Source organism: Staurois parvus, unplaced genomic scaffold (assembly GCF_062004578.1).
Source record: "Staurois parvus isolate SC_StPar_1 unplaced genomic scaffold, SC_StPar_1.0 ptg000455l, whole genome shotgun sequence".
NCBI lineage: Eukaryota > Metazoa > Chordata > Amphibia > Anura > Ranidae > Staurois > Staurois parvus.
In genome coordinates, this window is record NW_028318251.1 from 547,703 (window position 1) to 562,906 (window position 15,204).

The following is a 15,204-nucleotide window of genomic DNA, read 5'->3' on the forward strand; positions in this document are numbered from 1 at the left end:
CCTGGTCTGAAGCTACTTAAAGGGGTGCATGGTGGTAATGGAATGCAGAAGAACGTTTCAGCCAGACAGTGAGAGAGGTACCGGCAGGGTTGATGGGTCTCATGTGTAGTGAGGGGAATGGTTCAGAGCCTACCCTCTGAGCGGTTGTTGCCCCAGCAGCCAGGACTGGACCTGCATGACGGAGTTATTTATGCGTGCTCATGGGGTGCATGCTGGTTCCCGGCGGGACCCGCTCTGTCAATGGCTTGCATGGCAGAGGATGTTGAATGGAACTAGTAAGTGGAAAGAAAAGGAAAACCCATTGATTGTTTGCATGGCAGAGGATGGTGAATGGAACTCGAAAGTGGAAAGAAAAAAAAAACATTGATGGCTTGAATGGCAGAGGATGGTAAATGGAACTCATAAGTGGAGAGAAAAAAAACATCAAAGGCTTGCATGGGAGAGGATGGTGGATGGAACTTGTAAGCAGAGAGGAAAAAAACCCATGGATGGCTTGCACGGCAGAGGATGGTGAATGGAACTCATAAATGGAGAGAAAAAAAAAAATTATCAATGGCTTGCATGGCAAAGGATAGTAAAAGGAACTTGTAAGTGGAAAGAAAAAACAATAGATGGTTTACATGGCAGGGGACTGTAAATGGAACTCTTAAGTGGAAAGGAAAAACCCATTAATTGCTTGGATGACAGAGGATGGTGAATGGAACTTGTAAGTGGAGAGAAAAAAAAAACAAAAAAAAAAACTATCAATGGCTCGCATGGCAGAGGATGGTGAATGAAACTCGTAAATACAAAGAAAAAAAACATCATTGGCGTTCATGGCAGAGGATTCTGAATGGAACTCATAAGTAGAAAGAAAAGACCCATCCATGGCTTGCATGGCACAGGATGGTGAATAGGCCTCGTAAGTGGAGAGAAAAAAAATCTATCAATGGTCTGCATGGCAGAGGATACTAAAAGGAACTCATAAGTGTAAAGAAAAACCCATCGATGTCTCGCATGGCAGAGGATGGTGAATGGAACTTGTAAGTAGAAAAAAAAAACCCCATTGATGGCTCAGATGGCAAAGGATGGTGACTGGAACTCGTAAATAGAAAGAAAAATCCCATCCATGGCTTGCATGGCAGAGGATGGTGGATGGAACTCGTCAGAGGAGAGAAAAAACCCCATCAATGGCTTATGTGACAGAGATGCCTACACCACGCAAGCCATTGGTGGGTTTTATTCTCTCTACTTACAGAAAAAGGAAACAAAAAACTTTACAAATGTTTAATTTTTGCAAATTACTTTTTATGTAACAGTTGTTGAGACATACCCAACTCTCTGAATGGGTCCAACAACATACCTCTACTCCTATTGTCACATGAGACTCATTTCACAAATATTTCTATCTCACGTTCCAGTTTCAAATAAAAAAAATGAACATAGGAAAGTATGAACATGTCCCAAAATTGCAACGCCAAAAATGAAACGGATTCCCCGGCCTATTCTAGGACATATAATCGTTAAAGGGTTTAGTATGGACATCTGTTCTGTCCTGGACACGACTCGCCATCCGTAGGATCATCCTTTTGGGTTGTTAGATGTTTATCCAGCAGGTTCTTCTTGTTTTTGTTGGAAGTTCTTTCTCGTTTTTGAAAAGTCTAGAAGTTCTTCGGATTACAGTAGCTCACCGGTGTTTTGTTATCTCCCTTTTTGAAGTAGACACAACTTGGGAATACAAAATAAAAAATATTTCAAATAACGCACGCACAAACTCTCCCGCTGTTGCAAGCTGATTTTGGGGCCGCGGTCCTATCTGGTGGTCCACGTTTGGACGGACGCTCTAGTCCGCGCTGGTGTTCTTCTTTTCTTGCCAGTTCTTCTCTCTCTCCTCAAGTTCACCTTGGGTGAAAGAAGCCGGTCCCCAGTTTGTGATGAACACGGGATTTTTAGAACCTGAAAAGGTGACAGGATTTCAAGAATGCATCAATGTATTTAGATGAACAGCAATCCAGATATTCCCAGATGGAATGAGAACGGGTCAGGGCTCTCAAATCTGGAATTTCAGAGTTTGGTGGATATCAGAGATTATAACCCCCTGAAAATTAAATGGCTCAGTGATCTCTGTACAGCGCTGCGGTATATGTCAGAGCTATATAAATGTATCATAATAGTGTGTGACTGTGGGGGAGGGGACATTAGAGTGTAAGCTCCTCTGGTACAGAGACTGATGTGACTGTGGGGGAGGGGACATTAGAGTGTAAGCTCCTTTGGTACAGAAACTGATGTGACTGTGGGGGAGGGGACATTAGAGGGTAAGCTCCTCTGGTACAGAGACTGATGTGACTGTGGGGGAGAAGACATTAGAGTGTAAGCTCCTCTGGTACAGAGACTGATGTGACTGTGGGGAGGGGACATTAGAGTGTAAGCTCCTCTGGTACAGAGACTGATGTGACTGTGGGGGTGGGGACATTAGAGTGTAAGCTCCTCTGGTACAGAGACTGATGTGACTGGGGGGAGGGGACATTAGAGCTTAAGCTCCTCTGGTACAGAGACTGATGTGACTGTGGGGGAGGGGACATTAGAGTGTAAGCTCCTCTGGTACAGAGACCGATGGGACTGTGGGGGAGGGGACATTAGAGTGTAAGCTCCTCTGGTGCAGAGACCGATGGGACTGTGGGGGAGGGGACATTAGAGTGTAAGCTCCTCTGGTACAAAGACTGATGGGACTGTGGGGGCGGGACATTAGAATGTAAGCTCTTTTGGTACAGAGAATGATGTGACTGTGGGGGAGGGGACATTAGAGTGTAAGCCCCTCTGATACAAAGACTAATGTGACTGTGGGGGAGGGGACATTAGAGCGTAAGCTCCTCTGGTACAGAGACTGATGTGACTGGGGGGAGGGAACATTAGAGCGTAAGCTCCTCTGGTACAGAGACTGATGTGACTGGGGGGAGGGGACATTAGAGCGTAAGCTCCTCTGGTACAGAGACTGATGGGACCGGCTCAGTGATCTCTGTACAGCGCAGCGGTATATGTCAGAGCTATATACATGTATAATAACAGTAGCGTGTGATTGGTCTGGGGACAATAAAGTGTAAGAAACTATCATGACTCTAAATACTATGGAGACGTATTTTTCTATATAACTGAATAAAAGAGAATGTCTTTTTCCGGCCACATTGTAGCACAGCAGTTATTCCATACCTGGCTGTATCAGTCGGATTAGGCCTTCATGTTGCGCCACTTTGTCCTTCCAGCTCCTTGTCTTACTCGTCGCAACTTCCAGATTATCTTTAATTTGCTGTCATGGAATAAAAGAAATGTGAATTTTAGTTGTAAAGTGGCATTGTACATTCCAAACATAACAAATGTATAAGATGGTGAACTAAAGTCAGTAAACATTTCATAGATATGGATTCCTGACATTTCAGAATGCTATCAGCCTGGCAATCACTTTTATTTAGTTTTTGATATTACAGAGAGTGGACTAAATCTCTGCCAGATTGTATTGGTGAACATGGCTGCGGGGGGACAATTTCCTCTCATTTCCTGTGTGGCTGCTGAGACAGGAAGTTTAGGGAAATGTCCCAAAAAGTAACAGACAACAGTAGAACCTGGCAGAGGCTCTAACCCTTTCCTGCTGAATCTGAAACTAAACAAAAATTGGCTTAACCTCTACTTTAATTGGGGGCAACCTTAAACTTGAGTCAACAGAAAACACAGATACAGGTCCTGAACCTCATCAGAGTTTAGGGATGGAATCTTGAATGGATCTAGGTTGACCCCAGGTTGACAGGCCCACGCCTACAATGGATCGCTCCCAGTCACCTGGTATTGCTCCAGGGCTGCCATCCTCTCCTTCTCCAGCTGTTCCAGTTGCTGCATAGCCTCCTCTAGCGCTATCTCCTTCATCTCCCGGATAGTCTCCAGTTCCTTCTTCTCAGCTTCCGTCATCTTGATAGCAAGCTCCTGCTCCTGGTGGAGTTTCTCCAGCATGGCTCGCTTGGCTGCTTCCTCTTCCAGGAGTCTGGAAATTACACAGGTATATAGTCAACGAAGACATGAAAATACTCAGGTCTGTTTAGCCCAACCGTTCACAAATTGCAGGTTGTCATCCAGAGGTAGGCCTAACCCCAGCCCCATACATACACATGCCCCCCATACTAACTTTGTCTCTCACCCCATACATGCACATGCCCTCCAATACTAACTACTGTCTCGAAAAAACTCTTCTTTCTCGAATTCAAGAATAACAAGCATTCAGGCCAAACATTTACAGATGCTTTCTTATACCAAGTTGCCAGAATTCATTACAACTTCAGACTAAAGCAGGTCTAAATTCGTAAAGTAAACCAAAGGCCATACTCATACTATTAGATCTTTCTGCAAGCTTTGATACAGTTATCCACCTGTTCCTTCCACTTCTTCCTCGAAAAAGCCACTTTTTTAAAACTCAAAATCTCTGCTCTTTCCTGGTTCTCCTCCTGCCTATTTAAGTGCTCCTTCAGTGTCACCTACAACTTTATCCTCTCCTCATCCTCCTTCTGTAGAGGTCCCCAAAGGCTCTGTACTTGGATACCTTCTATCCTCCTCCCTTTATCAGTTGACTACACCTCCCTTGGTCAGTTGATAACCTTCCATGGCTTCCAATGAAATCTCTATGCAGATGACACCCGAACCTATCTCTCTACTTCTCAGCCCACAACCTACTACTCTACCTCCTCTCCTCCTCTTGTCGTAGGGGTCCCCCAGGTTTTGTCCTTGAACCGCTTCTACTACCTATCTACACTTTTAGGCGATCCCTGAAAATCCATCTAAACTTCTTGTCTTGTGATTGTACTACCTTCCATGATTGTAGCCATATTAGTGTACTTGGAAGGCCTAAATTCATAAAGTAAACCAAAGGCTATACTCATACCATTAGATCTTTCTGCAAGCTTTGATACAGTTGGCCACCTGCTCCTCCTCGAAAAATCCACTTCTTTAAACCTCAAAATCTCTGCTCTTTCCCAGTTCTCCTCCTGCCTATTTAAGTGCTCCTTCAGTGTCACCTACAACTTTATCCTCTCCTCATCCTCCTTCTGTAGAGGTCCTCCAAGGCTCTGTACCTCCTATCATCCTCCCATGGTCAGTTGATAACCTTCCATAGCTTCCAATGCAATCTCTATGCAGATGACACCCAAACCTATCTCTACTTCTCAGCTCACAACCTACTACTCTACCTCCTCCTCTCCTCTTCCCGTAGGGATTCCCCAGGTTTTGTACTTGAACAGCTTCTACTCCCTATCTACACTTTTGGCCAATCACTGAAAATCCATCTAAACTTCTTGTCTTGTGATACCTTCCATCATGTCTGAGGTGATTGTAGCCATATTCGTGTACTTGGAAGGCCTAAATTCATAAAGTAAACCAAAGGCTATACTCATATAATTAGACTTTTCTGCAAGCTTTGGTACAGTTGGCCATCTGCTTCTCTTCAAAAATTCCACTTCTTTGACCTCAAAATCTCAGTTTTTTCCTGGTTCTCCTTCTGCCTATTTAAGTGCTCCTTTGGTGTCACCTACAACTTTATCCTCTCCTCATTCTCCTTCTGTGGAGGTCCCCAAAGGCTTTGTACTCCCTTGGTCAGCTGACTACACCTCTTCTTTTGGTCAGTAGATAGCCTTTCATAGCTTCCAATACAATCTTTATGCTGAAGACAACAAAACTATCTCTTTACTCTTTGTAGTACTACCTTCTACTGTGTTTGAGGGGATTGTAGCCATATTAGTGCACTTGCAAGGCCTAGATTTTTAAAGTAAACCAAAGGCCCTACTCATGCTATAAGACCTTTCTACTAGCTTTGATACATTTGGCCACCTGCTTCTCCTCGAAAAGCTCCACTACTTTGACCTCAAAAACCCTGCCCTTTCCTGGTTCTCCTCTTGCCTATCTAGGTGCTCCTACAATGTTGCCTACTTTATCCCCTTCTCTCTTATCCTGATCCTCTTTCTGTGGGGGCCCTCTAAGGCTTTGTCCTAGGACACCTTCTATTCTCTATCTACACCTCCTCCCTCGGTCAGTTGACTGCACCTCCTCTTTTGGTCAGTTGATAGCCATTCATAGCTTCCAATACCATCTCTATGCTGGAAACACCCAAACCTATCTCTTTACTCCTCAGCTCACAACCTACAACTCTACCTCCTCCTTTCCTCTTCCTCTTCCCATAGGTGTCCCCAAGGCTCTGTCCTTGGACACCTTCTTTTCTCTATCTACATCTCCTCCCTTGGTCAGTTTTATAACCTTTCATAGCTTCCAATAACATGTCTATGCTGATGACACCCAAACCTATCTCTCTACTCTTTAGCTCACAACCTACAACTCTACCTCCTCCTCTCGTCTTCCTTTTTCTGTAGGGGGTCCCCCAGGTTCTGTCCTTAAACCACTTCTATTCTTTATCTACACTTCCTCCCTTGGTCAGTTGATAACAGTTCATAGTTTCTAATACCATCTCTATGCTGACAGCACCCAAACCTATCTCTCTACTCCTTGGCTCACAACCTACAACTCTACCTCCCCCTCCCCTCTTCCATTTTCCATAGGGGTCCCCAAGGTTCTGTCCTCGGCCACCTTCTTTTCTCTAGCTGCATTTCCTCCCTTAGTCAGTTGATAACTTTTCATAGCTTTCAATGACATCTCTAGGCTGACGACACCCAAACCTCTCTACTCCTCAACTCACAACCTACATCTCTACCTCCTCCTCCTCTCCTCCTTTTCCCATAGGGGTGCCCCAGGCTCTGTCCTCAGACCACTTCTGTTCTCGATCTACACCTCCTCCTATGGTCAGTTGGTAACCTCCAATTGCTTCCAATACCTTCTCTATGATCTCTGCTCTCTCTACTCCTCACATTACCTTTTCAGTCTCCTTAATCCCTCTCTGATAATTCTCTGCCAATTCCTCCACAAATTTTCTCACCCAACCAGGGGCGGACTGACAACTCATGGGGCCCCCGGGCAATAGGGGATCATGGGGACCCTGTGTACTCGCCCACACCCAAAAAAGCCTATGAAAAAGCCAATGAAAGGTACCAGGGGCATCTCATGGGGCCCCCTACTGACCCCGGGCACTGCACCCAACACATACAATTCAAAATCCTAACAAAAACATACAAGGCTGTCCACTGCTGTCCGATGTTCTGAAATATATCACCAACCCTATCTCAGAATAACACCCAAACTGACCTCCTGTTCTCTAGCTCCCTTGTCACCTCCTCCTCCATACTCACTTCCAGGACGTCTCGAGCCCTTTCCAACCTATGGAACCCTCTACCCCAATCAGTCCAACTATCTCCCACTCCCTGAAAACTCTTCTAACCTTCTTGTTTTGTAACTGTACCACCTTCCATCATGCTTGAGGTGACTGTGGCCATCTTAGTGCACTTCCAACACAACGACTTGCACTAACAGTCAGATTTTCAGGACAAGTATTTGGGGTATTTGGGGAATTTCTGGCATGGCATGGTCAGCGGGTATTTTTTTTGCAGTTATTGAAATATAACAAAATGCTTTAAATAATACATAAAGCGGAACACAGGAGAAAGAAGGAAAGGAGAGAGACGCTCCTCTTTAGGGTTTACACACTTCAGTCCTTTTTTGGTTTTATTCGGCGCCCTCACCTGGCCTGTAAGAGCCGCGCACTCTCCTCTTCAAGTCGAGCTTGTTTCTCATCATCTAGCGCCTCCTGCAGTCGATGATACATTTGTTCCAGCTCTCGCACCCTCTTCAAATACTGCTCTAATTCTGAGGACTTCTGTGCTACCTGTTCTTCCATTTGTTGCCGAATCTACGGATAGACGAATAATAGATAGAGGTTCATTCTTTGCAACCTGCTGATCCGGGTTCTGAGCCATTTCAGGATAGAGAAAGGCTAAAAAGAAGACTACCTGCAATGTATTCAATAAGTATTGTAACCTGTGGTGGACACTGGGTATGCTACACACGCCCAAAAGTACACAAGGTATGTGTAGCACACCCTGTGCTCCTGCCCCACTGCCCCCCCCCTTGCACTTGCCTGCCAGCAATTCACACCTTTCAAAATGACTGTCATTAGTTGTGTTCTAAGTGCTTCTGCTGTAATAGCTGCTGCTGCCAAAAAACAGCCACCTGACAATGTATTGTTTAGGCGTGAGATAGAAAGACACAAAGTAGTTATAAACATTGATGAGAGAGAAGATAGATACAAAGTAACATTGTTTATAAACATTGATCAGACGGGAGATAGAGAGATACAAAGTAACAATGTTTATAAACATAGATCAGATGGGAGATAGAGAGATACAAAGTAACATTGTTTATAAACATCGATCAGATGAGAGATACAAAGTAACATTGTTTATAAACATCGATCAGATGGGAGATGGAGATACAAAGTAACATTGTTTATAAACATCGATCAGACAGGAGATAGAGAGATACAAAGTAACATTGTTTATAAACATTGATCAGACAGGAAATAGAGAGATACAAAGTAACATTGTTTATAAACATCGATCAGACGGGAGATAGAGAGATACAAAGTAACATTGTTTATAAACATCGATCAGACGGGAGATAGAGAGATACAAAGTAACATTGTTTATAAACATCGATCAGACGGGGGATGGAGAGATACAAAGTAACATTGTTTATAAACATCGATAAGACCGGAGATAGAAAGATACAAAGTAACATTGTTTATAAACATTTGGTTTGTGTTGAGCAAATCCACATCGAACATGCCAAGTGCACGCCTGTGAAATCACAAAAAAAAAACTATGGTACCCAAAATTCTCCATAGGTGATGCTTTAAATCCTTGACAGGTTATAATTTTAGAATGAACTGTGATTTATGGCCCTGGAATTATTGCTCTCACTCTAACATTTGTGACGATACCTCATGTGTGGTGCAATTGATTGATTTTATTTATTTATTACAGGTACTTATATAGCGCCATCAATTTACACAGCACTTTTAGATACCCGCATGGAAGAAAAATATATTTTAAATATATTTTAAAAATATTCTTCCCAAATATATTGGCATATATTTGAAATACTACAATTTTGGCCGTATTCAATATATATATATATACTGTATGTTGAAATGCGCTTTTTATATATTACACACTATATAAAAAATATTTTTAAAAATATACTCTTCAGATTTTTTTTAACATATAAAAAAGTAATTTTAACATACATATTTGTAAATGCATTCCAATAAATGTATTTTTAAAGACATACCGTATATCTGAAAATTTATTTTTACAAATATTTTTCATATATTTTGTAATATATAAAAAACGCATTTCAACATATTATATATATATATATATATATATATATATATTTTTTTTTTTTTTTTTAAATATATTGAATACGGCCAAAATTGTAGTATTTCAAATATATATGTCCACATATTTGGGTAGAATATTTTAAAAATATATTTAAAATATATTTTTCTTCCATGTGGGTATATACTGTATTTTGTATTCCCATCAGTCCCCGCCCCCGAGGGGTGTACAATCTAAGGTCCCTAACTCACATTCATACATACACATACTAGGGACAATGTAGACAGGAGCCAATTAACCTACCAGCATGTCTTTGTAGTGTGGGAGGAAACCAGAGTACCAGGAGGAAACCCACGCAGGCACAGGGAGAACATGCAAACTCCAGTCAGGTGGTGCCGTGGTTGGGATTCCAACCAACAACCCGAGTACTGCCAGGCAGAAGTGCTAACCACTCAGCCCCTGTGCTGCCCATAATTGATGCTTACATACATGTTTCTGTACACTGTACTTTATTGGGGTGTATGGAGGTATTATTTATTTATGCTTTTTTTATTTTTGTTATTATATTTATTTATTTTGTATCTTTTTTTTTTTTTTGCACACGGTAGCCTGCATTTATTATCGAGTAAATTCAAGTTGCGGTCCCATGTGAACTGCTTCAGTTCTGCCGGACGGGAACGTATATTATAGAATGTTCACCTTCCAGTAATTACCATTTGCTCCCGTTCCAGCTCCTCTCTGAAGCGATCCTGTAACTCCATGTGCGTCTCGTGGCGTTTTTTCTCCTCTTGGGTGGCCCGGGCAGCGGCTTCCCTTAGTTGCTGCCCAAAGAAAAAAAAAAACACAGATCTAGAACGTATATACATTCTAAAGAAACAATATTGTATTCTAGAAAGAAAGCAGTTTATACCGTATTTATGTTAGTTTAAAAAAAGTGCATCGCTTACAATGTGAATAATAACTACAATTATATAAATCAACAAAAAAAAAACCTCTATGATACAAATGATCGAATTCAGGTGCAGAAAAACGGGGTGCAAAAGTCATGGAATGTGATAACAATCGTCAATCGCAGGAAATGTTCTTGTACATCCCAGTGCAGCCTTTTCCACCCCACGAGATGTGAAATGTCCTTGGGTGCAATCATAAACGTCTGCCCACTTCCAAGATGGCCGCGAGCATCCGCGCATGCCTGGTGACGTCCGGCCTAGCTGGGTCGAGAAAGGGCGGACGTCACCACGCATGCGCAGACGTCACCACGCATGCACGGACATCACCACCCCTGGGGTCCCTGCAGACACTAATTTGTGATTCCTGTTTTGTACCTTTATAGCAGTGATCTCTAGCAGTCTCTTGTAATAGGTTTCCAGTCTATGACTGTTTCCTGAAGCATGTCCCCAGTCTTCAACAACTCCTAGAACATGCTCAGTCTCTGAAAGTCACCTACAGCATGTTCATAGTCACTGATAATCTCCTGTATTATGTCTGCAGTCTCTGACTGTCTCCTGTACCATGTCTGCAGTCTCTAACCATCTCCTGTACCATGTCTGCAGTATCTGACTGTCTCCTGTACTATGTCTGCAGTCTCTGACCATCTCCTGTACTGTGTCCGCAGTCTCTGGTCATCTCCTGTACTATGTCAGCTGTCTCTGACCATCTCCTGTACTATGTCAGCTGTCTCTGACCATCTCCTGTACTATGTCCGCAGTCTCTGGTCATCTCCTGTACTATGCCCGCAGTCTCTGACCATCTCCTGTACTATGTCTGCAGTCTCTGGTCATCTCTTGTACTATGTCTGCAGTCTCTGACCATCTCCTGTACTATGTCCGCAGTCTCTGACCATCTCTTGTACTACGTCTGCAGTCTCTAACCGTCTCCTGTACTATGTCCGCAGTCTCTGATCATCTCCTGTACTGTGTCCGCAGTCTCTGGTCATCTCCTGTACTGTGTCCGCAGTCTCTGGTCATCTCCTGTACTATGTCTGCAGTCTCTGACCATCTCCTGCACTGTGTCTGCAGTCTCTGGTCATCTCCTGTACTGTGTCTGCAGTCTCTGACCATCTCCTGTACTATGTCCGCAGTCTCTGACCATCTCCTGTACTGTGTCTGCAGTCTCTGACCATCCCATGTACCATGTCTGCAGTCTCTGAGCACGCATTGTTTGGTCCTCATATCAAGCTGATTTTTATATTGGCCCGGAGATGCCAATGAAAGCTGCAGATTTCAAAAAACCTGAAAGGCCTTTAAAAGGACGCTGACATGTTAAAGGTTACTTTAGAGGTCGGGTTCTTCTATCTGCTGTAAAATAATAGGATACCATTGAGGGGAAAAATTATTTTTTTTATGCATTGGCAAACGTGGGGCGAGTTCTGGACCAATGTGACGGTCAACTTTCCAATAATGACTTCTCCTGATCCCCCCACCTGGTATAGGTAACCAGTTATCTCTGCCCCACCCTCACCATCCTCATCATCTCCAGCTCCTGGTGCTTTGTCTCGTTGGACATCTGGAGGTCTTTCATCTTCTGCTGTAGCTCTTCCTGCTCTGCCTGTAGTTTTTGCCGAATCGCCTTTCGTTTCTGCCGTGCGTCCTTGTGTGGGGAGGGGATCCCCATCTTTCGGAGATTCACCACCGTCTGGATGGCTGTAGAGGAACACAACGCAGATCTTACAGGTAGGCAGAGAAGACAGAAAGATGGTAGCTTCTACTGCACGCTTCTTTTGAAGGTTCATGCTCTGGGGATGTCACCTGCAAATTACAGGACCTGGAGCAAGCAGTGCATTTTGTGACCTCCAACTCCTCCTTGGCACATGCTTGTTCCTGTAATAACAGCCCCCCCAGGCTTCAAAAAGGCCCTGAAATACATTGTGTGACCTAAGGTCCTGCCTGACCACTACAACAATATGAGCTTGACCATCCTGAGTCAAATCCATGGCCAATAATGTAGACTCACCCCTCGTCCTCATGGCTTTAATGGCCTCCATGTTTCTTGGAAGGTTTTACACAAGATTTTGGAGGGTGTCTGTGTGGGCCCCTGACTGTCACAGTTATATGAGTTTGTTGGACATCCTATTTCAGGGCCATTATTTTCGGGTTGCCCCCCCTTCCTCCACGGTCATTAATGTGGAGTTGCCCCACTCCCTCCATGGTCATTAATATGGGGTTGTCCTTCTCCCTCTATGGCCAATAATATGGAGTTGCCCTTCTCTCTTTATGACCAATAATATAGAGTTGCCCCTCTCCCTCTATGGCCAATAATATGGAGTTGCCCCACTCCGTCCATGGCCATTAATATGGAGTTGCCCCCCTCCCTGCATGGCCATTAATGTGGAGTTACCCCACTCCCTGCATGGCCATTAATGTGAGGTTGCCCCACTCCCTTCATGGCCATGAAAATGGAGTTGCCCCACTCCCTGCATGGCCATTAATATGGAGTTGCCCCACTCCCTGCATGGCCATTAATATGGAGTTGCCCCACTCCCTGCATGGCCATTAATATGGAGTTGCCCCACTTCCTGCATGGTCATTAATATGGAGTTGCTCTCCTCCCTCTATGGCCATTAATATGGAGTTGCCCCACTTCCTGCATGGCCATTAATATGGAGTTGCCCCACTCCCTGCATGGCCATTAATGTGGAGTTACCCCACTCCCTGCATGGCTATTAATGTGAGGTTAGCCCACTCCCTTCATGGCCATTAATATGGAGTTGCCCCACTCCCTGCATGGCCATTAATATGGAGTTGCCCCACTTCCTGCACGGCCATTAATATGGAGTTACCCCACTCCCTGCATGGCCATTAATATGGAGTTGCCCCACTCCCTGCATGGCCATTAATATGGAGTTGCCCCACTTCCTGCATGGTCATTAATATGGAGTTGCTCTCCTCCCTCTATGGCCATTAATATGGAGTTGGCCCACTTCCTGCCTGGTCTTTAATGTGAAGTTGCCCCACTCCCTCCATGACCAATAATATGGAGTTGCCTCCCCCTGTTGAGGTTATAACATCCTCCACTCTTCCTGGAGGGCCTTCTACAAGATTTTGGAGGGTGTCTGTGGGAATTTGTGTCCATTTGTGAGGTCAGGGACTGACACTGGATGAGAAGAGCCGGCTCACACCTTGGGCCCCATGTTGGGTGCCAAACAAAAAAGACTTGGCTTACAGTCAGTGTTGTAATTCATCCTTTAGGTGTTCAGTAGGTTGAGGTCGGGGATCTGTTTATGACACTCAAGTTCCTCCCCCAACCTGAACAGACCAAATCTTTACTGAGATGGCTTTGTACACAGGAAAGGAAGGTGTGAAAATCACGGAGTTCCACTTTAAATGACATTGCTGTCTAGTACTTCTGTTATGACCCCCTGTGCTCTCTCCTGGCCCCCCTGTCCTCTCTTCTGGCCCCCTCGTGCTCTCTCCTGGCCCCCCCGTGCTCTCTCCTGGTCCCCCCCGTGCTCTCTCCTGGTCCCTCCGTGCTCTCTCCTGGCCCCCCTGTCCTCTCTCCTGGCCCCTCTGTGCTCTCTCCTGGCCCCCCTGTCCTCTCTCCTGGCCCCTCTGTGCTCTCTCCTGGCCCCTCTGTGCTCTCTCCTGGCCCCTCTCCTGGTCCCTCTGTGCTCTCTCCTGGTCCCTCTGTGCTCTCTCCTGCTCCCTCTGTGCGCTCTCCTGGTCCCTCTGTGCGCTCTCCTGGTCCCTCTGTGCGCTCTCCTGTCCCTCTGTGCGCTCTCCTGGTCCCTCTGTGCTCTCCCCTGGTCCCCCTGTGCTCTCCCCTGGTCCCTCTGTGCTCTCTCCTGGCCCCTCTGTGCTCTCTCCTGGCCCCCCTGTGCTCTCTCCTGGCCCCCCTGTGCTCTCTCCTGGTCCCCCTGTGCTCTCTCCTGGCCCCTCTGTGCTCTCTCCTGGTCCCTCTGTGCGCTCTCCTGGTCCCTCTGTGCGCTCTCCTGGTCCCTCTGTGCTCTCTCCTGGTCCCTCTGTGCTCTCTCCTGGTCCCTCTGTGCTCTCTCCTGGCCCCCCTGTGCTCTCCCCTGGTCCCCTGTGCTCTCCCCTGGTCCCTCTGTGCTCTCTCCTGGCCCCTCTGTGCTCTCTCCTGGCCCCCTGTGCTCTCTCCTGGCCCCCCTGTGCTCTCTCCTGATCCCCCTGTGCTCTCTCCTGGTCCCCCTGTGCTCTCTCCTGGCCCCCCTGTGCTCTCTCCTGCCCCCCTGTGCTCTCTCCTGATCCCTCTGTGCTCTCTCCTGGTCCCTCTGTGCTCTCTCCTGGCCCCTCTGTGCTCTCTCCTGCCCCCCTGTGCTCTCTCCTGATCCCTCTGTGCTCTCTCCTGATCCCTCTGTGCTCTCTCCTGATCCCTCTGTGCTCTCTCCTGCCCCCGTGCTCTCTCCTGGCCCCCCTGTGCTCTCTCCTGCCCCCCTGTGCTCTCTCTTGATCCCTCTGTGCTCTCTCCTGCCCCCCTGTGCTCTCTCCTGATCCCTCTGTCCTCTCTCCTGGCCCCTCTGTGCTCTCTCCTGATCCCTCTGTGCTCTCTCCTGGCCCCTCTGTGCTCTCTCCTGCCCCCCTGTGCTCTCTCCTGATCCCTCTGTGCTCTCTCCTGCCCCCTGTGCTCTCTCCTGATCCCTCTGTGCTCTCTCCTGGCCCCTCTGTGTGCTCTCTTGGTCCCTCTGTGCTCTCTCCTGGTCCCTCTGTGCTCTCTCCTGGCCCCCCTGTGCTCTCTCCTGCCCCCCTGTGCTCTCTCCTGATCCCTCTGTGCTCTCTCCTGCCCCCCCTGTGCTCTCTCCTGATCCCTCTGTGCTCTCTCCTGGTCCCTCTGTGCTCTCTCCTGGCCCCCCTGTCCTCTCTCCCGGTCCCTCTGTGCTCTCTCCTGGCTTCCCTCTTCCCCCCCCCCGCAGCTCTCCCGCCGGCTGCTACAGGAGATCTGTCAAGATGTAGCATGG

The 15,204-nt window shown here is 46.2% G+C and overlaps 1 protein-coding gene across 1 annotated transcript in view; it reads right to left on the reverse strand.

Annotated features, from left to right (window-relative positions):
• Positions 1-1,265: 1,265 nt before the first annotated feature.
• LOC149452916 (switch-associated protein 70-like) overlaps positions 1,266-15,204 on the reverse strand; it is a gene marked incomplete at its 5' end in the record, with an annotated part of 76,760 nt that continues 62,821 nt past the window's right edge. The window contains 6 exons of the mRNA XM_089688817.1: positions 1,266-1,935; positions 3,187-3,283; positions 3,811-4,009; positions 7,638-7,804; positions 10,007-10,114; positions 11,754-11,935. Coding sequence (XP_089544943.1) covers positions 1,823-1,935; positions 3,187-3,283; positions 3,811-4,009; positions 7,638-7,804; positions 10,007-10,114; positions 11,754-11,935 — 866 coding nt within the window. The remainder of the gene's footprint in view (positions 1,936-3,186; positions 3,284-3,810; positions 4,010-7,637; positions 7,805-10,006; positions 10,115-11,753; positions 11,936-15,204) is intronic.